General features: G+C 42.1%; 1 protein-coding gene across 1 annotated transcript in view; it reads right to left on the bottom strand.

Annotated features, from left to right (window-relative positions):
* The window catches only part of ELAPOR2 (endosome-lysosome associated apoptosis and autophagy regulator family member 2), a 100846-nt gene that overhangs the window by 3374 nt on the left and 71650 nt on the right, over positions 1–25822 (bottom strand). Inside the window, exons 6-21 of the mRNA XM_054287561.1 lie at positions 25572–25677; positions 24178–24330; positions 22833–22921; positions 19380–19560; positions 18525–18653; positions 17484–17574; positions 16440–16542; positions 15507–15644; positions 14548–14811; positions 12557–12730; positions 10907–11096; positions 7402–7498; positions 5615–5716; positions 3280–3406; positions 2350–2528; positions 1508–1673 (exon numbers count right to left, since the gene is read on the bottom strand). Coding sequence (XP_054143536.1) covers positions 1508–1673; positions 2350–2528; positions 3280–3406; positions 5615–5716; positions 7402–7498; positions 10907–11096; positions 12557–12730; positions 14548–14811; positions 15507–15644; positions 16440–16542; positions 17484–17574; positions 18525–18653; positions 19380–19560; positions 22833–22921; positions 24178–24330; positions 25572–25677 — 2289 coding nt within the window. The remainder of the gene's footprint in view (positions 1–1507; positions 1674–2349; positions 2529–3279; positions 3407–5614; positions 5717–7401; positions 7499–10906; positions 11097–12556; positions 12731–14547; positions 14812–15506; positions 15645–16439; positions 16543–17483; positions 17575–18524; positions 18654–19379; positions 19561–22832; positions 22922–24177; positions 24331–25571; positions 25678–25822) is intronic.

Below are 25822 nucleotides of genomic sequence, written 5' to 3'. Positions count from 1 at the left end.
TATATTCAAATTGAGTTATCTGTGGGGGTACAGGACACAGAGCTGAGAAAGCTAATGAGGTACTGGAAGTTGAATTTACAAGCTATTGTTATCTAGCAGTAAAAAAAGGAACAAGCTTAGAAATACCTGACAAGCTTGTTGAAAATGGAGAGAACACTCAGGAGGCCTGCTACAGTGGATATAGGAACATTAAAAAACTCCAAGAAGGCATTCAAGCTGCCTGAATACTGAAGTACTAAAGCTTAATTCTATTTTAGCAACATCACCAGAAAATTTTATGTGATTGGATTTTATTTACATCTTCAATATTCTCAATATTGAATTAAGAATTAATATTGAATGTCTGCCCCCTTCCACAAGGAAAAATATTGATTTTGCAGGACAAATAGTCAGGCTGGGTTCAAGGGAAAGTTTCTGCACATTATCTGTGCAATGGTAACTTCTCCTAGGAGGGATATCTGAGGAGCAGGTAGTGTGACAAGAGGACACCAGTCAAACAAAAAAAAAAAGTAAAAAAATGAAGAGAAAAGAATAATAAGGGAAAAGAAAGGCAGCACACAAGTTTTAATTATTTTGCAGCCAATCACAGAAGGAAACAAAAAGGGATACAAGGAAAAAAATCTCAAAATTCAATATTCTGAGATATTATTTGGACAAGAAACTGGAGTACAATGTTTTAAAATTAATTTTTATCATGGTATTTTAAGAGACTTTCCAAGAAATTGACTTCAACAAAACTGTTTGTAAGGGAAAATGTCATTTGCCTTTATCCTGATCATAACAGATGCCCCCACTGGAATCCCTTAAAGACAACACTACCCTTTCCACAGCACAGATTTCAAGGCATTTGGAACAAAGACTAAAGAGCTTTTGGGATCTACCATGATGGTCCTCTGTGGCTCCTCTCAGAAATGCTCAAAGGACACCAAAGAGTTTGGTGCTGTCAATTCAGGCATGCAACAATCCACATCACATCTACTGCAGAAAAAAATGCTTTTTTTGGTGCTGCTTCCCACTGAAATGGAGGAGGCTGCTGTGTTGGGCAACAGGATGAAGATGATTTATCTTCAACTGAATCCTACTCAAAATTATGGCTCTCCAGCCAGCCATGAAGCCAGCCCAGGTGAGCTGCAAGCAGTGGCTGGTGGCTGTGCTGCCAGTGTTAATTTTTTGTATCTCTAATAGCTGTGTTTGCCTCAACAATAGATGTGCCTGGGAGGATTCCAGGCAAAAAAGTTCTCTCTGCCATTACCTGTTTTTTTCTGGTGTCACCCATGCAATTAAAAAATGCTACTGAAATCTCTGTGGAGGAAGGAGCATTTACCCAAAAACCCTACAACATTTCTTAATTTTATCCAGACTGTGGATTTCAGCAGATCACTATGGACTGGATGAGGTGTGCGTGGGAGGCTGCACTGCTGTGAAATTAGCATCAAAGACTCATCACACCCAGTAATAAAAAAAGGTAATAATTATTTTTGTATTAATATTGGTAATTACTACTCACCTTTGTTGCCAAGGATTTGAGCTTCCCCAGCAGTGACTGCTTATTTGAATACACAATTTCTTCTTCATTATCTTCTCCTTCCATTATAGCACAGCTGTCAGCAGCTGGCAGTTCACACTCTTTTGAGTTTGTTGTCATCACTAATTTGGAATATTTATACTCCAGCCTGAAGATATAAAGCCACACAGGAATAGATTTTTTTTCTCAAATGTCCCATACTCAGGGGTTTTGTAATTTAGATTGTCTGCAGTCCTCCCACATAGTTACTTCTGAGGCAGTGGAAATTAGATACTTTTCAATCATTAAAAATATGTAACCAAAATAGTACTAACAGTACACTGAGCTCTTGCTTTCCAATTAGTCCTCTATCCTTATAAAAGAACCATGTTTTCCCAAAAGACCAAGGGGAGATCAAGAGGGCTTCCTGCATGAAGAAGTGCTAGTTGGAGCAACAACCAAAACAGAACTGAACAATATGGTCAAGAACCTAATTTTTTACCAAGCTGAAAGGGACTAATTAGACTAAAGATACTCTTTTGGTCTTCTGAGCTTGAGAAAGCCATGTTGTTTCAGAAACTAAAGTCAACTTAAAACTCTCAAGGGTTAAAAAGACAGTTCCTATTTGGAAATTATGCCAGTGCAAATTATTGTGGATGTTCTATACTTTCCTCACTGAAATTTTTTATAGCCACCATTGACAGAAGAAACATCAGCTTGGTGTGTGAAAGGATTGATCCCATAAGGTACTGCTCATCAAGAGTGTCACAAAGTCAGATGCAGGAAAAGTCACTCCATCAAGCTTTTAGCTAACTTTTAAATACAATACAATTTGCAGTACTTACTTCTGGTTCTTCTTCCAAAAGTAACAAGTCAAGGCTATGAGCAGAACAGCTGTGAAAGCACCAACACCAGCTCCAACTTTTAGCCAAAAATCCACTGTTTCACAAGTGCTGGTCCTTTTTTCTGGCAAGGAAACTCCTTTAATGCAATGCTTTGGCTCATTCCATACATATAAGGTTTCCTTTCAAACAGAAAACACCAAAAAGTGAGCTGCTTGTAGGAAAAGAGAGAACTGTTTAGACTTACAGAAAACAAGCTGTTCTCAGGTAGAAAGGTCAGATAGCATTTAGTGAAAGCAAACCAAAACACACCCTTTAGGTTTTCAGTTATATTGTATAATCAGTCCTCTCCTTGCTTGGGCCTGCAGGTTCAGGCATGGCAAAAGGATTTCCTCCCCTGTATAGGTCTCCATGTGGCACAATATGGGCTGGACAGCTATTGGGAATTAGTTGTGCCTGCACAGGAGCTGTTGATCAACAGGAGAGTTTGAAGCTGTGGAAGGACTTCCTAATATTTGACTAGAGAAGGCAGCAGCAAAAACATTGCAAGCAAGTAGGATGAATTTATAAATTGACATTTGGAAACCCTTCCTAGCCTGCCCCTGATGTTTATGGCTACGAAACAACTGAAGTCTTTAGGGCACTCCATCCTTCAGAAATAACTGTCCTGCAAATCTGAATGCATTGAGAGTTCACATCCTTACTCACACAGCTGGCAGCACACACCAGCTCTCTTGCAGGAACCACACTGACATTGACACAAACATTCCTGAGTCTGAACACAGCTCCACACTCAGCTTGCATCCCAGCCAGCTCAGAGCCTGGGCTGAGATCTTCCAAGCCACTCACACATCAATTTGCACACCAAATCTCAACAAGAGTCCAAGTTATACCCAAATGAGCCCATCTGACTTTGAGACATGTGTGCTGTACCTGAAATCCTTTTTTGCAGGCTCCCTCAATCTCATGGTAGTCTTGCTCTGTGCAGAGAGGACAAGCTTCTGCACTTTCCCAGAGGAAGTAGAAAGTGCATCCATCACAGGTGCCTGCAGGGCAGGAGCTAAGAGGAGAGCAGAGCTCAGTTATCAGTTAGGAAAGAAACACTCTGGGGTTTGCATCCTCACCCACCTTCTGCTGCTGAAGACTGGGAATGGGAAGTGTGAGAAATGGGTAAACATCCATCGAGTTAGCAGATGGAAGAATCTGGGGAGAGAATTTTTCCTGGTTTGTAAAGTGCTTTCTCAAGTGAAAATAGGTGTTGAGCTTTCAAAGATCTAAAAGGAGTGGGGAAAGAGAAAGAGAAAGAGAAAGAGAAAGAGAAAGAGAGAAAGAGGTGTTGTGTTACAACACCAGTGTACACTGATGGAGCATCACTGTTCTCCTGCACAGGGTGGCTGTTCCACCTGACTGCTGCTATCTGGTTCCTGCCATTGTTCTAATGATGTCTGGGTGATTTAGTCCATATGGAATAGACTTGTCCTGTCATGGTTAATTACTAGAAGGATGTTCACCCATTAATGAAGAGATAACAGCTTCTCTTACTCCAAGAAAAACTAATGGCCTATTTTGTATTCAGCCTGCAGAAGGAAGTTGCAGTGGCAGGACAGTCACGTAGATTTTTTTACTGACAATCACATCAGGTCTAACAGCAGCAATGGTCAAGGGCCATGCAAGAATTTTGGTCATATAAATATGAAATATATTCATGCAGAAAAAAAATGTATTTAAAGTTGTATTATTTTATATTATCTGGAAACCTGATATCCTGATCTGAAGCACTGAAAAATCCCTAGCCCTAAAAGCCCATTCTGGCTTATCCAGATTTGAATACCTGACAACAGGTACATTCCTCTGTGAATTATGGAGCATTTTTGCAACCTACATGGCAAGAGCACTGACAGACCTTTCTTCTCAACTGCTTTCATCTTGTACTGCACATTCATGTGATACTAAACACCAAGCCTGGAGGATCAAGGAGTAACATTATTTGACATATTCCTGATACCTCCCTGTGTGAAAGCAGCTGACTGCTGAGCTAATCAAAGGGGGATAGGAAAGGAAAAGCCAACATGAACTGAGATAAGGTATACACGTCAGCTATGTACCATTTCTACCCCTGCTCACACTTTCAAAAGCAAGGGAGGCTGTTCCTCCCTCACTACTGGTGCTTTATCACAGTTCCCATCATGTTTTTCCTGTGGCACTGGAAGAACAACTGAAGAATTTTCATGCAGAAGCTGATAGTGGATCACTGCCCAGCAGAATTTGTAGTAGGACAGGTCCCTCAGAAACTGGGGTAAGCATCTCCAAAGGTGCTCAAATCCCAATCATTCACCCATCACCTGTGAGGTAAACTCTACTCTGCATTCTTTCAGGCAAGCACAGTTTGTGTGCCACGAGAGGGACAGGGACCAAAGGATCCCACACCTCTCACACTGCTCACTTTTGGGAAGAGGACTCAGCTTTTGGGAAGGAGGATGAGTGAGAGCTATCAGCAGATTTATAGTAACATCCAGACAGACTAAAATGGGCCTTGATAACCAAAGAGGAGAGTTATCAGAGTTGAAGGAAGCTTCTGAAAAATCACAGTGTGTTGCTAAAAATTAATAGAATTGAGTATTTTACTGGGTTTTTTTTCTCTGCAGTTTTTCAATCATGCTTATGCCTTAAGTTATGCTTATGCAGGCATAAACAGGATTTTGGAAGAAAGAAGCTTTTTAAAGTCCCTCAAATCAGACTGAAGGGAAAAAACATCAGGCAAATTAAACACAACTGGTACAAGGCAGCCAGGATACAGCAATGAAGCACATAAATAAATATATCCCAAACATAAAATAGACAGAGCTCACACAAGCATTGCAATAGCAGATTTCAAAATTCCTAGAGCAGATTGCCTTTGTCCAAAAAAATAATTTTAACTAGCTACTGCTGTAGCTCAAGGAAGAAAAACTACCTCTCAAAGCCTCAACTAGGCAGTTTAATCAGGAGGCTGAAGATTAAAATAAGGAACTGAAATAAAGGAGAAGTGAAAACAAGCAAACATCACTGCATTTTCTTTTGCATTTAAGCTCAGAACAACCTGCCACATAGCCTAAACACAGATCAGTTTGTCTGCTGGAAGCTGATGGACACCTAGGAAAACAAGTGACTGATGAGGGACAGAGCTCTCCTCATTGCTACTGTAATATAAAATTACTAATGAGTTTTGTAAGGATTACCTGAGGAGCAAAGGCTTTTTGGTACTAGTAGGATGCAAAGACTGAAATACCTGGGCACAGAAAGTTCTCCTTGGTCTGGTTTGTGGGGGTTGCATCTCATTGTCACAACAGTTGCTCGGCCATTTTCACAGGAGGTTGTCACTGTTGAAGACCTAATGTCAAACAAGAGGAGAAAAGGAACATATTTCCACTACATTAAATGGAAATTATTGTTTCAGAGGTCTGTAAACACTCATACAGCTGTAATACTAACAAAATACGCTTTACCAAAATGATTTTAACTTTGCCAGGTGAAAAAACAAAAAAACAAACAAACAAAACACAACAAAACAGAATCAGGGTAGGCCTCACCAATTCATTTAAATCTCAAAGTGCTCTGAGATGCTACTCAGGGAACTGCTCTGGTTTTCTAAATCTGCTGCATCAAGGAGTGAACTTTGCCACAAAACAGAATAGAATGATTGAAAAGGAGAATCACAAGTGCTGTGGTTGGTGTGTTACTCTGCGGGAGAGGCTCTGATGGCTCACTCCCAGCCTAGCAGCCTGAGAAACAAACTGTCCTGTATGGAAACCCAGAGCACTGGGAGTATTCCTCTGTCTGCTCTGGGGTGCCCTGATCCCCAGGGGAGTACTGACTTTGACCCTCATTCAGGGAGAAAGTCTCCTAGACTTCAAGATAGACTGGAATCCACAAAAGTGTGCAACAGATTATAGAGAGTAGTGTAGGTGCATCACTTGGTGAGAAATTTAGGTTTTGGGATTTTTAGTATGTAGTCGATGGAAGCAAGATGGAGGGCACAGGGTGTCATCCTGGGTTTCTTCTTCATGCTTCTTCTTCCTTCTTCTTCATGGGTTTGGGTGGCATTTTGTGATTGGGCAGGAAAGTCTGCATTGCAGCTTTTTGGGATCAGTTATTGGATTAAAAGGGAAAACAATCTGGTGTCAGTTCTTAATTGGATAGCTTAGTCTTAAAAGACCTTGTAACAAGAGATTGTTGGCCATTTGTGCCTTCTAATGAAAAGGTGCCCAACTCACAGCAGCGAGACTGTTTTACTGATAAGAAATAATAAACAGCTGAGTCCCAACATGAGCTGCCATCTCAAGTGCCTTCAATCCAGACCCAGAGAAACCCACAACTTGTACCCCCAGTTAAAGGGGATTTAAAAGATCTTATTCCAGCATGATAGACCTTGTAAGCCAAGTTCATAATATGCACAAAGTGGGGTCTCTGGTGTGGGGCTCAGTTTGCAGAATCAGACACATAATTTAAGTATTCACATAAGCATAAAATGCTGATATCCAAAGTCCTATATTCAATTAAGTCCCAGCTTAGAAACACAGCCGACATGAAAACCAGCATGTAGACATCTGAACTGAGCTGATCTTTGAGCTGCTTCCTACCCAAACTGAGGCATTCTTTTTATGGAGAAGAGTGAAGAATGGGAAAAACATTCTAGTAACTGTGTGTGTTGAAACAATTACTTTTAATCTGTAGCATCAAAGTAAACACAAATGAAAGTGAAAGAAAATATGCAACCACAAGTGGACATTTCCAAGTCATATATAAGAAAATATGGAAAGTAACAGGACACTGAAAGTGTCATCTGAAAGAATCAAAGCTCTGGGATCACTTTCTATGGATCAAGACTTATTTAGATTTGAGTAAAGAGTGTTTGCTGATTTCATAAGATGATCTTCAACATGTCAATCAATATCAGGCAGATATTGCTTCAAGTGCAAAGGTTAAAGGTGGGTTATAGATCCCCCCTCACAGTTTTAGTTTCCTCTAAACAAATGAAGACATCTGACAATGCAATAAACAGCACTTTTTACCCACTTGTAAAAGAAATGCACATCTGGTATTTTGCTTGGAGAGGGAGGAAATATATCTGCCTTGATGCTGATATTTTCCAGCACTGTTTCAATAGTAGCTCCTAAAATGTAAGAAATTAAAAATAAAAAAAAAGCAATCTATTAATGAATTTTAGGGGGGTCCATGTGTAATATTTTCTCAATCTGAAAGCTGTGGATCTCACTTTATAGCATTTAATGACATTGCTGTACATTACACACACTTTTTTCCAACTAAATTTTGCAGATATATATGTTCCTCATACAGTCTGATTTCCTCATGCAGACAGAGCAAAAAAAAAACAAACCCAAACACCTGTGTAATTACTTATTACTCTTTTATATTAATTTAAAGCAATTACTGGACATTAAAGAAACATTAAATAATTTAGGCTGGCAAAGGACTGCTGAAGATATCTGATGCAACCCCTCAGAGCATATGCCTTGAGTGTACAACCCTCACACATCAAAACAGGTAATGACCTGAGCAATTTGCAGTGCTTTGAGAGATGGAATAACAAGACTCAGAAGGATTATGGAATCATGGGGAAGCCTTGATGGCACCTTTTGGAACAAATGACAGGCTGGTGTATGAACTACATGGATTCTGGGCAAAAGCTGAAAAGGAGGAAAATGCAAGTAATCAAAATTCTTTCCAACCCATGAACCAAAGAAGACAGAAAATATTGGTGCTCCACTGCAACATTTCAGAAGAGGGAGTTGTACAAAGGGGGCTGCATCCTTCCCAGGAGTTAAAAATTGATAGAACAAGAAGTGGTAGTGGTCAGAAACTGGTGAAAAGACTGAAGAAAAGAAGTTTTCCACTTGCTCTTGAAACAATTGATAGAATCACAGACTCACAGAATGGTTTGGGTTGGAAGTATCCTTAAAGATCATCTTGTTCCAAACCCTGCCCTGGGCAGGGACACCTTTCACAGACCAGGTTGCTCAAAACCCTCTCCAGCCTCTTTAATGCTTCCAGGGATGGGGCAGCCACAGCTTCTCTGGGCAACCTGTGCCATTGTCTCACCACCCTCATAGGGAAAAATTTATTCCTAATATCTAATCTAAACCTACTCTCTTTAAGTTGGAAGCCACTCCTTCTTGTTCTGTCACTGCATCCTCTTGTAAAAAATCCCTCTCCAGCACTCTTGCAGCCCCTTTAGGTTGCAAGATGCTCTCTAATCTCTAATATGCTCTAAAATCTCCTTGAAGCCTTCTCTTCTCCAGGCTGAACAATCCCAGCTCTCTCAGCCTGTCACCCAGGAGGGGTGATCAGCCCCCTGACCATGTTTTGGCCTCCTCTGGACTCACTTCAGCAGCTCCACATCCTTGCTATGCTAGGAAAGGCAAACTTCAACCATTTTAAAATTTAGCAACTGAGATAAAAAAAGGTGCCAGAAGAGCCTGACATCATTTCTTTGTATTAGAAAAAAAAGTCAGGACTATCTCCTTGTTTTTCAAGACAATAATTGCCCTCTCTCATTCCTCTGGTGGCAGGAGACAATATTGGCATTTACTGGCATGAATGTTTGTGAACTAGAAACCCATACCTAAGAGTGACCTTTAACAGAGCTTTTGATGACAGTGAATTGTCAAAAGACTTATGGAGAGGGGATATGGTGACCTGAATTGCAATGTGTCTCTCACAATGAGACACAATAATGGTGATGGAAAATGGGTTTCAGTTCATGGACAGATGCACAATGACAGAAAGTCAACAAGAATTTAGGGAGAACCTCTTTGGCTGAACAAATCTGATCTCATTCCTTGAGTGCTGATGAACTTGGTTGCTAAAGTTATGCAAATGTATCAAGTATTTCACTAATTACCACATGAGGTTCTAATTTAAAAGTTAGCAGTGTACTATCAATTAGGAGCACACTCTGCATTAAAAACTATTTAGCTAAGTCATTATAAAATTATCTGGCCATGGGAAATTCTCATCAAGCATGGGATGTCTCCAGGCTTCTCTAGACATCAATATTGAAGTGTGAAAATGCAAGATTAACATCAGGGATCTGCAAGTAACTGTATAATCCATGCAAAGTGGATTTGTGGATGGTAAAGTGTGTAGATGAGACAAAGATTAAGAGGATTAAAAATAAAATTCAGAGCAACTTGGTTGCTTGGTTCACTTAGCAAGATGGTCCCAAACAAACTCTATCATTTATATTTATATTTATATTTATATTTATATTTATATTTATATTTATATTTATATTTTACAAGTGCAGCAAGAATTGAAGGCCAGTCTTAAGAAAGAGAGATTTCCTTTGGAAACTGTAACTTCGACATCAGATCCAAGAAGCCATCACTAAATCCCTTAAGTTTAGAGAAAGAAGGATGCAGGGATTCCAAATGCAAAATTTTTATTGCCATTATAGCAAATTAAATACTGGAATACTATTCCGTTCTACACTTTAAAAAAATATAAAAAGTTACAGAAAGTGTAGAATGGGCCTCAAAAGTGCACTTTAGGTGAGCACTTTAAGTGCTCAAAATAAATACATGATAGCAAGACAAGTAGAAGAACTTGGTCTACTTAATTTATCAGAAGGGTGTGACAATTCCAGTACACAAAATATTTCTTCAAGAAGGAAAACATTGGTGTGATCTGGAGAAAGACTAATAAAAAGCAAGAGCTGGAAACTGAAGTCAGGGAAATTCAAATAGGAGACAAGCCTACTTTAAAAACAGAGAGATGGTGTTTGATCAGTGGAAAAAAATACCAGTGACTGTGGCAAAGTTGTTATTTCTGGCAGTCTTAAAAGCCCAGGTTGAATGCTCTTCCAAAGATGTGCTTTTGTCAAACTTAAGTTTCTGGGCTCAGTTCCAGGGAGAAAGTACAAACACTCAGCGCCTGTAATGGATAGGTGAGCAGAGCAAATGACTTCATTGCCTCATCTGGCCTCAGATTCTGGGAACTTGTGATCTGGACCAATGTAAAACTTAATGATGTGCACAGCCACGTGCTGCCCTAAGCCTCCTGATTCCTTCTCTAATTATGTCCCCATATCAGTTTCTTCTTCTAAAATTGCCCAAGTGGGATCTTGGCACAGACAGAAACACTTGGACTAAAGTGACTCTCACAGTCATTGGTCTTGCCCTGAGTGAGGTGGGTACAGAACATAAAACCAGTACTTTTTAATTACACTCTCCAGATTTTTGTGCTGAAATGCTATGCACTGTGAGACCCACACAACCAAGCACAAGGAAGAGTGAATAACACAGAAACAGAAAACTAAAAATGTGCACAGCCCTTACTTTTTTTACTCCTCCAGCCATCAGCTGAACTGAAACATCAGCAAAACACGCACGCACCTATGCAGAGCTGCTTCACAGCTCAGGAACCATCTCAGACTGATCCTGGGCTGCCCCTTCACCCTTCCCTCAAAGTAATGCAGCTGCTGAGCCAGGAAGGATTTACTCTGCAGCCCTAAATACACGAGAGTGCATTCACAACAACAAGGAGAAGACAAACTGTGTACCTAAGAACCTGTCAGCAAGGCTGTTGGACTGCAGAGCCAGGGCTGTTCGGAAGCCCTTGCTGTCTGACGGGATGACGGTGGACTGACAGACAAAAGCTCCCACAAAATTGGAAAAATCTTCTGATTCTGCAACCATGTCCTTCAGAGTAACATCTGTGATATTGTCAGTGCAAATTGCCATCTTCTTCCCCTGTGGACAATCAGGAAAAAAGGGAGAAGCTGTTGGTTGTTGATAAGATGTGAAAAAGTTTGGGAAGAGAGAGGTTGCAAACTTGCTGATTGCAAACTGGATGAGATTCAGTACTTTTCCTTACAACAAGTTGTCGTCTCTATGTGTCAGTCATAAGAGGGACAAACCACAACAAACTGTGCCATTGTCAAAGCTCCCATTAAAGCCTTGTACAGATTCAGAAATACAATGTCACCTCTGGCAGGTGACTTATCAGAAATCTGTACTGTGGAGCACTCTTCTTAGTTTATCTTGACAGCACACTGTTTACTTGCAGAGCATAGTAAAATGCTTGCAAAGGAAAACCCTATTTTTCTTGCCTTTAAATAATATACTGTAGAATACCTCTTTATTTGGGATTTAATCCAGATAAAATATTTTCAAAGCACAAATACATGAAATCCCTAAACAGATATATAGCCTTCAAGACTGCTTTAATGTGGAATGTCAAGATCAGTGCTAGAATCAGAGCAACAGCAATGAAAGACAAATAACCAGACTCAGTTTTCCTAACAAAATGTCAAGCACTCACCACCTAACCATATGGTTGGTTGTACTGTAGTACCATTGTAGTAGTTTGGGAAAGTGAAGACCAGATGCACAGAGGAGAGAAAATATCTACATTTGTGGATCTAGCTGTCAGCAGCTCTAATCCAGGTGGTAGTTAAACACACATAGAAGCCTATAAGTATGCAAAATGCTGTGTGACAAAAAGAAATGTGACTACTCATTTGACTTAACTCATGCAAATCCTTTGATACATGGCAAAAAGACTTCAGAACTTCACAGGGCTGAGCATTATTGTTAACTACACATGTTGTCTTTCATGGGACAATGCACAACACTGATATTGCTCTGAAAGTCAATTTATGTGTGTGACAACATGCTCTGCTTCAGTCCAAGCTCCAGACAGAGCCTGTTTAACTCACAAACTAAAACCACATTTTTCTGCCACTCTCCAAGGCTGCAAAGTCAGCACTGGGCAACTTGGCCACTGGCAGGGTGACCAGGGGCTCTGCATACAGCATCTCCAGTGAAGCAATGAGGGACACATATGGAAAGCAGTTGCCAGCTGAAAGACTCAAACTCTTAATTTGGGCTCCTTGGTGGCAGCACACAAAGGGCAGGGTCATGATGCAAGTGACTTAAAGGCACAGGAAAGAAAAAGCAGGGATGTGACAGGAATTTTCTTCTGAGCTTTATTCATGGCCTATAACACAGTATCTCTGCTCTGGAAAATCACTTGGCTGCTCAAAAGTCCTCTTGCACTGCAAAGCAAGATCCAAAAGGAAGTGTTTGCACAGTATTGGTGACAACTCAGCTGACAGGGAGTCTTTGTCCTGTCTCATTGTCACCCCAGAGCATCAGCACAAGCAACAAATTGGTCCATGCCCCCAACCCTCAAGCCCAGCTGAGCTCACCTCATTCCCACACAGGCTGATGTTAAAGAAGTGGAAGAACTTGGTCCCTCGGGAAGTGAAGCTGGGTCCACTCATCAACGAGCCCACCTGGCTGAGGTTGCTAAAATTGTAATTCAGGCTCTGGTTATCCTTGACATAGGACAGCAGGCAATCACTGAAGCAGGCAGAGTGGTCCTGCAAGGCAGAGGCATCCATTAAAAAGCAGTTATGGAACAGCAGCAAAACATTCACCTCAGAGTTAAAGCACGGGTGCAGACAGGACTGCTTTCCTTGTTAAGGATGAAGGGGAACTCTGTCCTATTCCTGTAACTGATCTTTCCCTTGGGATAATTCCTATTCCCATTCCAGTCCCTTGCAATCACATATCAAGACTAAAATGTTCCCTAAGCCTGGTTTTTCTGTTGTCTGCTGCATTAGCCAAGAGAATGCAATTTCTTGCTTTCTTTTGTTCTGGGTACTTTTAGGATCCCAATGTTCCAGCATAAATCCCTGTAAACAGACCAAAACATGTCCTTGGTTACACTTGCATTTTGCAAAGGAAACACAAGAAACAGCTCAAGAAACAAGGACACGATATGAACATAGCAGAAAACAGGCAGAATACAAACAAACTGGAGCTGTTCTTCCAGTACCTGTGCAGCTCCTTGAACATGATAAATGTTTACTTATGCTTACAGTTTCATGAAAGAGGAACTTGTTACAGGTTTCTAAAGGCCCAGAAACATCATCCAGCTGAGGAAGTCCCTGAGTTTAAAAGACCAGGCAGTGGGATAGCTTTGGTGGAAGTAAGATAGATACTTGCCCTGTTTGTTCACTGTCCACAGTACAGCTTCTTGAAATTAACCTTTTTTTGAGCTGAAGTTGTCACTTTTATCTGATTATTTATAAACAGAAATTAGACTAGTGACTGTTGCCCTGGGGTTTTTTTTAGTTTTTCTAAGCCTTCTGATGTTTACATTCTTGTAACGAACTTTCTCACACACTTTCTGTAAATAACTCATTGTTTTGTATTCTTTTATGGAAGAGGAGAGATTTGATGTTCTGTTTATTTGACCAGTGTCTTTGGAGAGGTGGCACTGTCACCCTCCAATCCGCTGCCACTTTTGGAAATCTATAAATGTTGGAGTCAGAAATCAAAAGTTCTCTTTTTACCATCAGGGAGCTGCATGTCCGCGTCGTGTTATTTCGTGTCCGATTGCTGTTGCGTTGTGATTTCAGGATTTACCTCAGAACCTCGGCTCCCTCCCCTGATAATTCCCCTCCCTGAACCCTGCTGAATGCTGTCTGTCAGTCCTGGAATTCCAGAAGGGCATTGAGTGATTGGTAGATCCAAAGGATGCCCTCTACCCCTGGGGGGGCATTGGGCCATCCAGGTGTCTTTTGTCCCTTAAGACCTCCTCTCCTGTACCTGGTTGGTGGCTTCCTACCCTTTCCCTCCCCCTGCTCCCTGGGGTTAAAAGGAACAGCAACCCTGGAGCTGGAAGCTCTGTTGGAGCTGTTGCTGGATTCAGAGGCCTGTGGGCCAGGAATAAAGCTCTAGATTGAAACCCTCCATCAGAACCAGCTTCTTTCCTTCACCTTCGCCTTAAAGCTTCTCCATCGGAGGTAAACCTGAGGAGTGACCCTCTGTGAGAGGAGCTCCATCCCACCACCACCAGAGCTCCTCCATGCCTGGACTTGTCCCCACGTGCCCAGCTGCAGCACACAGCTACCCAAAAGTGTCTCTGGGGTGAAAACACCACAGTGCTGCTATTTGGTTCAGCACCAAGGGCCAAACAGACTCAGGCATGTCCATCCAGCTATATTGGTAATATTCCAAAATATAGCAACAAGGATATCTTCCGTGGGCATATTGCCACACTTACAATATAGCCATACTCCAGTGCTCACAAGGCACATGCCCGTAGGAAAGCACTAGAAGCAGCCCCCTGAGAGCTTCCAGCCCAACAAACCCTGTGTGCCCATCTCCCAGAAACACCTAGGCTGGGTACCTTGGTGCTCTTGCTGCCAGGCCCGCACGGGATGCAGGCCTCCCTGCCGTACACCTGATGAATGGACAGGAAGGTGTTGTCAGGACACTCCTTGCACTGGCTGCTCTCCTTCTCGATGTAGTGTCCTGGAGGGCAGGGCACGCAGGACGAGCCCGACTGCTCGGAGCCCAGGGCACAGGCCCGGCAGGAGGAGGCCACTCCATCCACTGCGTTGGTCACCGTGATGGAGTAGATCTTGGCCATGTCATTGATGAACTGCCTGCTCTGGAACGAGAGCCAAGGAAACCACCCCGGGGTTTGTCACCACATTTCTCTTCACAGAGAAAAGCAAGGCACAATTCTTCCCAAGAATATTTCTGGGTTTCACATTCTCTGAACCTCAGAGAAAGAAAACACAATTCTTGTCTCACTTGCTGTGCCTGTGTTTGTGCCAAAGTAGAATGCAATATGGAGATTGTTTGCCCAGAGTGATGGTGTTTTGTTTCCTCGGCCTATCAGGGCCAAGTGTGTGTGTGTGTGTGTCAGGACTGTTGGCTGACAGTCACAGGATTCTGTGCAGTTCTGTGCAGAGTTGAGTGCTTGGCAGATTCAGTTTAGATGTAATGTAATATAGTATAGAATAATATAGTATAATAAAGTAATGAATTAGCCTGCTGATAAGATGGAGTCCTCCTCATCATTCCTCCCTGCCAAGGGGATCCCTGCAAATACTATTCCTGGTGCCATCACACTGGGGACACCACCCACACCTCTGTGCACCAATTCAGGGATCAGCTTATCCGTGGCTCTGTCCTTGCTCATGGATTGTTTATGCACAGCTGCCTCCCAGCTGTGCTTTGTGGTGAGAACCACTCTTCCCTTATGGGAAACCTGTGAGCTTCAACAGAGGGCTGGAGTTCTGGCAGAGAGTGTCCAAAGAATGCTGTTTTGTAACGCCCCACACATAAAGAAGTACTTACATCTTGGCCTTCATTTATTCTCTGAAAGGCCCAGGTGAATGTGAAGGAAGCATTTTTGGAGATGATGTGAGTGTAGGATTGTCTTTCTTTACTTTTTTCCCATGATTCCACCACATTGGTATTTTTTCGATTTACATCCTACAAAATGGGCATAATTTTAAAAAAAGAAAGAACAAAAAAGTGTGGTCATACTACACTAAGCACCAGTGTTTTATGATCTAGAGATTAGCATATTAAAAGGACTCCACAACATCATTTAACATTTAATAAAGCAAACATACTTGTTTTGTTTTGCACAACTGACAAATTTTCAGACTGTTCTAAATTGCCACCTAATTTCCACTCAATTCTCTTTAAATTAAAAGCAGGTTTCTTTAAAGAGCCATTAAATACCAAAAATAACCAGCTTCCCCTTTCAGTGGAAGGGGCAAGGGAGACATTGCAGATCCATTTGCCTTCCTCAGCTAATGGACATTCAAACAAATATCTGTCTGCTGCTCTACTGATCCTCCAGGTCACTGACAGGATCAAGTCTAAATTTCCAAACTGTCCTCTTCCCATTCTCTGTCCCAGATCTTCACTTGTCACTCTGTTACTAGATGCTAACTCAACAGCACAAGAGATACTGATAATTTAAGATAATTTCCCCTATTAAATCAGTCAATTTAATAGGGGAAAAATTAATTTAATAGGGGTTCCTTAGTGTCCAGTGATTACTTTTAGAATAAGCAGATAGCCAGGAATGGTTCACAACTCAAATGCTGGAGGAATTTCACTAGGTCATTCATTAAATCCTTCCTGCAAGGCCACTGCAGATATTAAACTAATGCCATGAATAATCACAATAAACCAAGTGCAGCTAATCACACCTATGCAGAGGTATTAAAGTGACTTGTGGAATACCAGGCTCATGGAGAAAGAGGTCTCACTTACTGCCATAAAGTACAGCACACAGTCTGCTGAACAGATGGTCTCAAAAATAAAAGTAATCCGGCCGAGTTCTGACCCAGTTGCTCCGGTCACTGATGTTGGAGGTCTGTTTAACAGAGAAGGAACAAAATATTCATACAGTGCTCTCCAGACAGGCAGCAGTCAATCCTTCAAATTCCTTTTTGTTCAGTGAAGCCATCAAAGCCCTGTCATAGAAAACCTGCCTTTGCAGAATGGTGGGAGCCTCTGCACTGAGTATTGGGTGCAGCAGGGTCATTTTTTAAGTGTCTAAGTTCTTTATTGTACACTTCCCTCCTTATAATGAACACCCAAATTTGACCATATTGGTAGGGAGCCTTATTATTAAAACACATTACATACTTCAAGTGATTTACACCAAGGTAATTGCATCTACCTCAGCTGGAAAACAGCAGAGGGAGGGTGGGGCTCATCTTCCACACCTTGCTGGTCTCAACATTCAGCACCTGGTCTGAACTAGGAGTCTAAGCTCACTCTTTTGACAGAGACACTTTAAGCAGGTATTTCATCCTGTGTGAGTGTGCAGGAGTGGTGGCATTCCCATTCTCCTGCAGTGCCTGCACCTCCCCACTGGCTCCAAGGGAAGCACAGACTGTGGAGGCTGCCTGGACCCACAGAGCAAAGTAACTTGGGTTTCACTAAAGTACTTTTAGGGCAGACTCCAGTATCCACCTCATGGCAGGTTTAGCTGGTTACTGAGGAATAATTTAGAAACAGAGGATGGTAATATCTTTTCTCAGCTTCCAGACAGCCAGCTGGCTGCATCTTTGACTGAAGCAAATACTTCAGTCCAAGGTGTCCTTGCTAAAAACCAAAGTCCCACAGGCTTGCCTGCCTCAATAGACAAACTGGGGACATGGGAATAAAATTCAAGATTCCTCTTGTCTCCTATTCATTGCATTATTTCACTTCAGAAAGTAACACTCAGATTATCCCTGGGATAGTGTGAAAGAGGTATAAGAGACAGAAATAACTGAGAAATAGATGAAAAAATATCCCATTCCTTACTTAAATCCTGGGATGTGCAGGCTCAAGATAAGATAGTCATTGTCAGAGCCTCCTGCCCCACTCTGGATGTGATCACCAGCCACCTCCCAACCTTCACAGAACAGAAAAAGAAAAAAAATTCAATCAATGGGTGGCAAAGGAAATCTATGTTACCGTAAATTTTAAACAATTCAGTATGTCAGTGTATTTTAAAGATGCCTGGTATCAACTACAGAACAATATCATGATGATTTGAATGAAGAATTTTAGCAATTGTATGAACCGCTGATTTTACAGGCAATTTTCACCTTTCAAATCAGCAGCGCAATTGATATTCCCTGATCTGTGCTGTGCAGCTCAAGGGGGATAATCCATCTGATATCTTTCAGCTTTAAAACAGATGAATCAGTGAATCTGTGTGTTAAATGTTAAGCACATACTTCAGTTCCCCTCTGCTCAACACACATAATTCAAAGCTTGAGTTACACCAGTCTGACAGGGTGGATCAGGCTGAAGAAAATCTGTCAGAGAAGGCTGGAGGAGTCCCAAACAGGATCATTTTCACCAGTGAGCTGTGACTGCTCTCTGCTGCAATTTTAGCACATGTGCAGAGAGAAAGCTCTGAGCACTAAAGGAATAAAATTACAGGCTGTAATTAAGTTTTCCAAAAGAATTATTTATGACCTCAATGGGCACAGTTATCACAAAGCAGAAAATGAGATAAACTAGGGAGAAGAAAAAACAATGCTTTTTTTAGTGGGGATATGAATGCATCTGAAGATGCATTAAAGCCAGTGTGGGATAAGTGGATAAGTCTGCTGAGGGAATTTCACATAGGCTGCAGCTCCTGCCCTCCTCTAGTATACAAGAGATTTTTTATTCCTTTATGATACTGTGACGTTGCTTCCCACAAGAAATTTCCAGCCTGGTGCAACTAAAGGAAAGGGAGGAAACTGCTGTGAGTCATGCAGCCAAGAGCACACTCATTGTGGTGGGTGCTCCATTACCACAGGGATCCATGCAGGAGGAATGGGATCACACAACACAGGGAGTTTGGCTCACCGTTCATCCCGTCACACTTGGAGTTGCCAACATTAAAGCAAGATGTCTTCATGTTTCCTGGCAGGATGTTCCACCACTTGTACTCAAAGCCAAGAGCTGGCTCAGTCCCAGCAGGGCAGGCTTTGCACTCTAAGGGTGAGAGGGCAGAAAAGGATATCACACAGCCAAGGCACATGTCAAACAGTGTTTTGAAGAACATAGATACTGCTGTTTTACTCTCTAGTGCAAATAATAAGTAAAGAAAATAATTTATTTCTTTGTAGTTAAACAGTCAAAGACCTATCAGGACCAGGAGAGTGGAAGTGAGATCAGCATTTTGTAAATTGTAGTTCATAACATCGTGTTAAGTAATCTGCAACTGGTCCCCCATTTACTTTTTAATAGATTCAGCTGAAAGTTTGATAAACAAGAGTTCCCCCAACATGCCATTGGTACCACTGGGCCAATGCATCTCAGAATCAACAAGCCAGAGTTTAGGCTAGACAATGTTGGCAGGGTATTCATCTGATTGGGTTTAAAATGAGGTTTTTGCAAGAAAGAATTTGGCATGGATAGGAGAATGGTTGAGGAGGAATTGCTGACTGGAAAATTCTGATTCCCCTCTCAGAATCCCTTAAAATAACTCTCAGGATGTTTCTATCAGCCAAGAAATGCATCCAGAACACAGCAGGCCAACTTGGAGCAGTGATCCCTGATAAGAAAGGACTCAGGAGAGAAAACAGATATCCACATCTTGCTCTCAAATGTTATTTAACAAGTATTTAAAGCAAAACAAACACTGGCTTATGATGATATGTCGCTAAACTGATGATGACTGCTTTTGGAGACACACAAAATTTTTTTGCAGACTCTTACCCTGTGTCCCATCCGAAAATGTGCCTGGTGGGCAGGGAGTACAGGAAGATGAGGCATTGTTGTAAAAGCCAGGATTGCAGGGTGGACAGTCCTGCCTCTCTCCAGAAGGAGGTAGGGTCAATGCATCAGGGAGATCCTCTCTGCAGATCTTGGGTTCAATCCACTTGTACATGATCTGAGTCTGGAAGGAGGAGACACTGAGCTCACACCATGAACCATGAAGCTTTAGGACTAAATGCACCAATGAAAATCCCTCTTGTAAACTAAATTAGGGTGTTCCCATCATTTAAGGCCAAAACCAGACCTTGAACACACAGGACAATAAAGGGAAGTGCAGGTAAGGGCAACAGAAATGACTGGGTTCACAGGAGATTGCAAGATATGAGGTTTTAAGGACAAAACAAAAACGTAAAACTTAAAACAATTACTATTTAATTAGTAAATTTTCTATTTAATTAGTAAATTTAATTCCTATTTAATTCCCCATGCAAGTGGTTCTAAGAAGCATCAGATAAATAATCCTAAGTGGATATGCTATCTCTGCATTTTAACCCCAGTAACACAAAATATAACTTCTGCTGTATAAAAGCCCTCTATTGGAAAGGTGTCTGTTAGAAGAGAGAACCATAAGTTCTGAATTTTTAATTCATACTGGCCTGTTCTTTGAAAAGTCCCCAGTTTCTCTCCTGCCATTTTTCACCTATTGAGAAAATGTCAAAACCATGCAGGAGCTCTCCCCTAGCCCCTCCAATCCATTGTCATCACATAAAAAGCAGTTTATGAACACAAATTGGAGTCAGTCCATGGTGTTACCATGGTGCCACCTCTTCATCATCACCCCCCTTTGAGGACACAAGCTTCTGTCTTCAGGAGAAGCTTTGGGTGAGATGCATCACCCACAAAGTTGTGTTTCAAATTTGAAAGGGTTTTACATCTCTCTGAAAGGGTTTTACATCTCTCTGAAAGGGTTTTACATCTCAAGGTGAAACTTAGTTGAGTTCCACAGCTGAGAAACCCAACTGGCAAGAGTTTAACCTGTCCACAGTTCCCACCCTGGGTACTTCCACCCTCTGGTCCCAGCAATCAGTGACCTTTGAGGCTGGAAGCTCAGGTAATGGAGATTTCACCTTGTGAATTTGATGCAGACCCCCTGTCACCCTGGGTGTTGAGCTGCTTGCACTTAGGGTTAGCCCTCTGGTAACACAGAGCACCTGAAGCATTGATCCCTCTTGAAACTGTTCCACAGAATAAGCTGGAAAAAGCCTCAGTTCAGACTTCAGCCCTGGCTCCTGGGAGCTCCAGTGATGCTGAGGCTCTCACTCCATCCCTGCCTGTGCTTTGTTGCAGCCATGGCTGTGCCAGGTCATGTTCCCTGGCTGACCCTTGGACACAATGTCCCAGCTGGACACTGGTTGTGTCTTTTCTCCATGAACTTGTCTGGCCACCTTAGCTCAATCTGGTCACTGGCACAGGGTCCTCAAGCACTGAGGGACTGCTTCTGCTGCCAGAGTGGCACTTCTTCCTATGGATCAGCCTGTCCTTGCTGCTCCTGAACACCTGGAGGATTTTCTGGAGAATCACCCCAGAAATGCTTCAGCAGATCAGGGTGCACAGTGTTTAAAATGAAAAGGCTCAGGAGATGGCAAAGCAACTGTGTGGCTGCCCAGAGCCCAGACACACAGCCTACCGCAGGAATCCTCCTGCATCTGAGCAGGGAGAGCAGGGTCAGAGGGTGCCTGTGGCCATGGGGTGAGGGGTTCCTCAGACTGGAGCTGAAGCATTCATCTTGGGATTTTTAAATCCCAGGTAGATGACAAGTCAAGAGCAAAGTGCATAAATCTCCAGAGGTCCCTTCTACACATGGAGTGGGACAGCAGAAAGGAGACAACAATCTATTGTTCAGTGAAAACCTGGCTTATTTCAGCAACCAGGGATCAATAGCCTGGTCTTTTACAGCCACTGTTCTCCTGTGGATGGCCTGCAGAGTCAGGCCCTCCCATTGAGCTGCATCACATGGAGAGATGTGGAGTACATCAAAGCTGAACCAATTTCCAGACATGCAGAGCAGTGAAACCAATCCTGAAAACTCAGCCAGTATCTGTGTGCCTGTGACACCTGCTGCTGTCATTGCAGCTGGGCAGGGAAGGCTGTCTGCAGAAAAACCCACTTTGCATTCTAATGATATCCATCAGTAAAGGGAAAGGCCACTGGAAAAGGGTCAAATAACAGGAACTTGTTCAGTGTCAGGGAGACATGGACCACACAGAGCAGTGGCAGAACAATCCACAGGAGGCTGCAATTAGAGCTGTACCTGGGGGTGTAGCCATGAGCACTGCTGCTGATTTCTTGAGTCATTGGAGACAGTTAACAGAGCAGAAATCAGTGAGTCAAGACCAGGTTGCAGAGCCTGACAGCTCTGGGGCTAAACTCACTGATGCTTCGTTAGCAAAGCATGCAAGCTCTAAGCTGCATTTAGAATTCACTGACCAGGAGACTCCAAAATACCCAATCCTGCCAGCAAACATTAGGCCAGCAACACACAGGTGTTAGGGAACTTGACTATTTGCAAAATTCTGAGAGATGGAATCTAAGAGAGGTGGGAAGGGAAAGACATGAAACAGGCCTGACCATGTGTCCACACCTCTGTGGGCTTCCTATAGCAGCAAACAGCAGTTTCTTCTCCAAATTCCTCAGAAAATTCCACTTGACTGCTAGGACAAAGCCAGGCTTCTCCACCAGGAGGTCCCTCTATGAGAGACCAAGTGGATCTAAGGTCTCTGGGTGAAACAAAACTTGAGAGTCCAGGTGATTTGAGGCATCCCATAGAACAAGCACATTACCAGCAGCTGAGCTGACACACATGGACACTCCAGACTTTGTATATACCATTATTTTACCTGACCACAGGCAAGAGTTTAACCTGTCCTTTGATGCTAAAACCAAGGGACATGACACATTCACACCTATGCAGCCAAACACTCCTCCACCTGAAATAGAGATGGTTGTATCCACTGCTCCTGGGCCATGGCATCACCTGAATTATCCATGGGTGCTGCAGGGACAGTCATCACAAGCTTAAAATATGCCAGAAAGATTATTAACAACTAAAGAGATGGGTTTGTGCTGGGACAGTGCTTCACCCTGTGTTCCAGCAGCATGGAAGTATGGAAGCAGCCCCAGTGACCCCATCAGACCCTTCACAAGTGCAAGGAGCTTATCATCCCACCAAAACACATCCCTTAGGCAGACCCATATCTGGCAGATTCTTACAGAGGGTTAAAGGCTGCAGAGAGGGCAGGCAAAGGACAAGCCCAAAGCCACAGATTTGATACTGAAAGCAAAAGTGGGAAAGTAATTGGGAAATGGATTCCTGAAAAGAACTACCTTGCTTTCAAATGCAGAGATAGCAATAAGGTCAGTGAGCTTAAAAATAATATCTTGCCTTCTACTTACTTTTCCCTCCTTATCACATGGGGTGTGGATCTGGAAAAAGTCTTTGCTTGTGCATGGAGGTCGCTCTATGCACGCACTGGATCCCTCCTCTAAAAGAAAAGGTGAGAAACAGGATATTAAATTATCAAATGGTCCCTGGAAACAAACATAACAAGCTTGAAATCTGGAGGTTAAAATGAGTCAGCAGAAAATTATAAACTGAAAAATCAAGCTTTTAATGGTGTCTGCATAAAGCCTCCCCTGAAATGAAGCAGGGGAACAGGGGAAATACCAGCTGTGAAATACTGTTACACTGAAATTCACTGATTCAGTGTATGCAGGGACAATTATTAGGAAGAAGTTGTTTACTCTGAGGATGGTGAGACACTGGAACAGGTCACGCAGGAAAGTTGTGAATTTCCCATCTCTGGGTTAAGGCCTGGTTGGATAGGTATTTGAGCAAACTGATCTAGTGGAAAATTCCCTGCCCATGGCACAGGGGTTGGAATGAGATGATTTCTAAAGTCCTGTCCAACCCAAACCACTATGATTCCATCACACCCTCCCCACTTCAAACAACAATTTATACAGTTTACAGAGCATGGAAATATTTTCTTACTTGATAAAGAACACAACTACTCTAATCCTGTAGAGACTTCCTTACAACACTGGCCCAATTTTTTCTCTTGCCAGATAATACTGTGATATTTCCATTTCCACTGTGAGCAGAGGCACAGGTCCCCAGGCCTTTGCAGCCATTGGTGATTGCAGGTGCTATGGTCAGTAACTGATTCTTCAAGAACTTTCTAAAACTACTACAAAGAGGAAATCTGAAGTCCTTTTGACTATGAAGAATAGATTAGGACCACGTCATTTGAAGATTACCACCTAACCATAGCTGGAAACAGAGGACTTTGGGACTAGGTTTTGCAACTAGATCACCCCATTTTCCCACCCCACAGGAGGCAGGGGCAAGGCAGGAGACAGTGTTTGGAAAGGACATCCTCAAAACATGTTAAGGCTGAAGGCAGTGATGAAGCAAATTCCTGTCATTGCCAACTCATAACACAAATTACCACGAGAGGGCACAGCACCACCACTCTATTCTTCAGAAGAACTCTTTCCCCTTCCTGCTAATAAAGGCCTCCATCCCTTCATGCTAACACTGATGGCACTAACAACGTTTGATTGTGGCCCATTATGTATCTATGTGCCCTCTGCATATTTTGGGAAGTCAGTCATTTCCCCTTTAGATATCAGCTGGAGACTAACACTGCTGGATACAACCACACTCAGATCTGAAACAGCCCATGACTGCACATACTCAGACCCTCCTAGTTTTGCTTGTCCCACTTGGTTTATGTACCTGCATAATACATTTCTTCTTTACACTTGGTGCACTCTTTAGCCCCTTTCTCAGAGTAAGTGTCTCGTGGGCACACCTGGCAGCCAGAGGCACCTGGTTTGTCACTGAAGGTTCCAGGCTTGCATGCGAAGCATTCAGACGTGTATGCAACTCCTGTAAGAAAAATTCTGGGTAAAGCATTGAAAGAGACTGTGAAAAATGCATATTTTATGATTGGCTTTTCAAAACTATTAACATGAATATTATATGTGTTGTGTTAGAAAGTAATGCTGTATTAATTCTCTTAAGTAGTAGGTTTAGGTTATAACAAAATGTTAAAATAGAAACTATGCTATGTAGGATACTTTCTTAAAGAAAGGACTTGCACTGAGATAGCAGCCACAGGACACCTGAATCTTTCAGAGAAAAAGAATTTATTGCTCCATTATCAGAAGAAATGAACTTCTTCCCGCCTCGAAGGCGCTGTTAGGATTTGGAGGAAGAGGTTGACGATGACCAGACAGAATCCTGTGTTTGAATGGAATTTATGCATCATGTATGAGGTGTATGAATATGCAACAGGTTATTGTGTTTAAGGGTTAATCCTTTGTTAACGGGTGTCCTTTTTCGGGCTCGTGCTGCCCAGGAAAAGGTACCCAGACATCCGTAACTCTTTGTATTTGTTGTCTCATATTGTCCTAATTCAAATTGTCCAAATTCTTATTACTCTAATTGCATTACTATTTTTATAAACATTTTATTACTATCAAACTTTTAAAATTTTAAAAACAAGTGATTGGCATTTTTCGCAGAGACTCATCTGTAACTCCTGCCTACCTGGGCTTATGGCTGAGAGCAAACCAGCTGTATAAAGCAGCATAAAAATCACACTCAGTTCCACCACTCACTTAATACACTTCAGCTTTGCTGACCCATAATTTAGTTCTTTAATGTTTATACCTCAATAAAGTCTGACCCTCCCAGTTTATATGACACTCCCAGTTTTATTACACTTAGCCCAGGACCAAAAGAGCAATTCCAGAAAAAACCAGATCATTTGAATATTACTTCAACTGTCACTGTTATGATATATATCCAGTTATCACTGTTGAGAGGCTTACCAATAACCACAGTCTTTCTATCCTACAACAAAGAAAAACGGTTTATTCCTTTTTCTCTTTATTTCCTAATCTAGTCTTTTCCAGTAGATGGCAATATTTTCCAGATAAACTAATTTTTCAGCCTTTTCTCACTGTGAAGTTTTGCAGTTCTGTTTCTACTCTTCAGAGGAGGAGACAGGGGGGCAAGGGGCTAAAAAAAACACTTCAGTGCTGTAGGCACAGCAGTATAAATAGCACTTGTCAAACACTGTGACAAAAGAGTGAGATAAAACCTCAAAGACAAATTCTACTTACCTTCAATTGTGATGTTCTTCACTAAAACTGGTTTTACAACTTTGGAGCCCATGAGAATCCCTGTTGTTCTCCAGTATAATATATTGCTACCTGATTTCAGAGTTACCTGCAACAACACATGTGAGTTAGCAAACATCCCCTTGCCAAGACATTGTTTTATTTCCTACTTCCATTCAAATTTCTTGCATCCTAGCAGCTTTTCCTCTGCTGTTTAGTGGGTCAAGAGGTAATGGTAGAACAATAGACAGATG

Source organism: Melozone crissalis, unplaced genomic scaffold, assembly GCF_028551555.1.
Source record: "Melozone crissalis strain CALT ecotype California unplaced genomic scaffold, PUWL_Pcris_2 ptg000059l_1, whole genome shotgun sequence".
NCBI classification, from domain to species: Eukaryota; Metazoa; Chordata; class Aves; order Passeriformes; family Passerellidae; genus Melozone; species Melozone crissalis.
The sequence above is the reverse complement of the archived record's forward strand: the minus strand, read 5'-3'. Positions and strand labels throughout refer to the sequence as shown.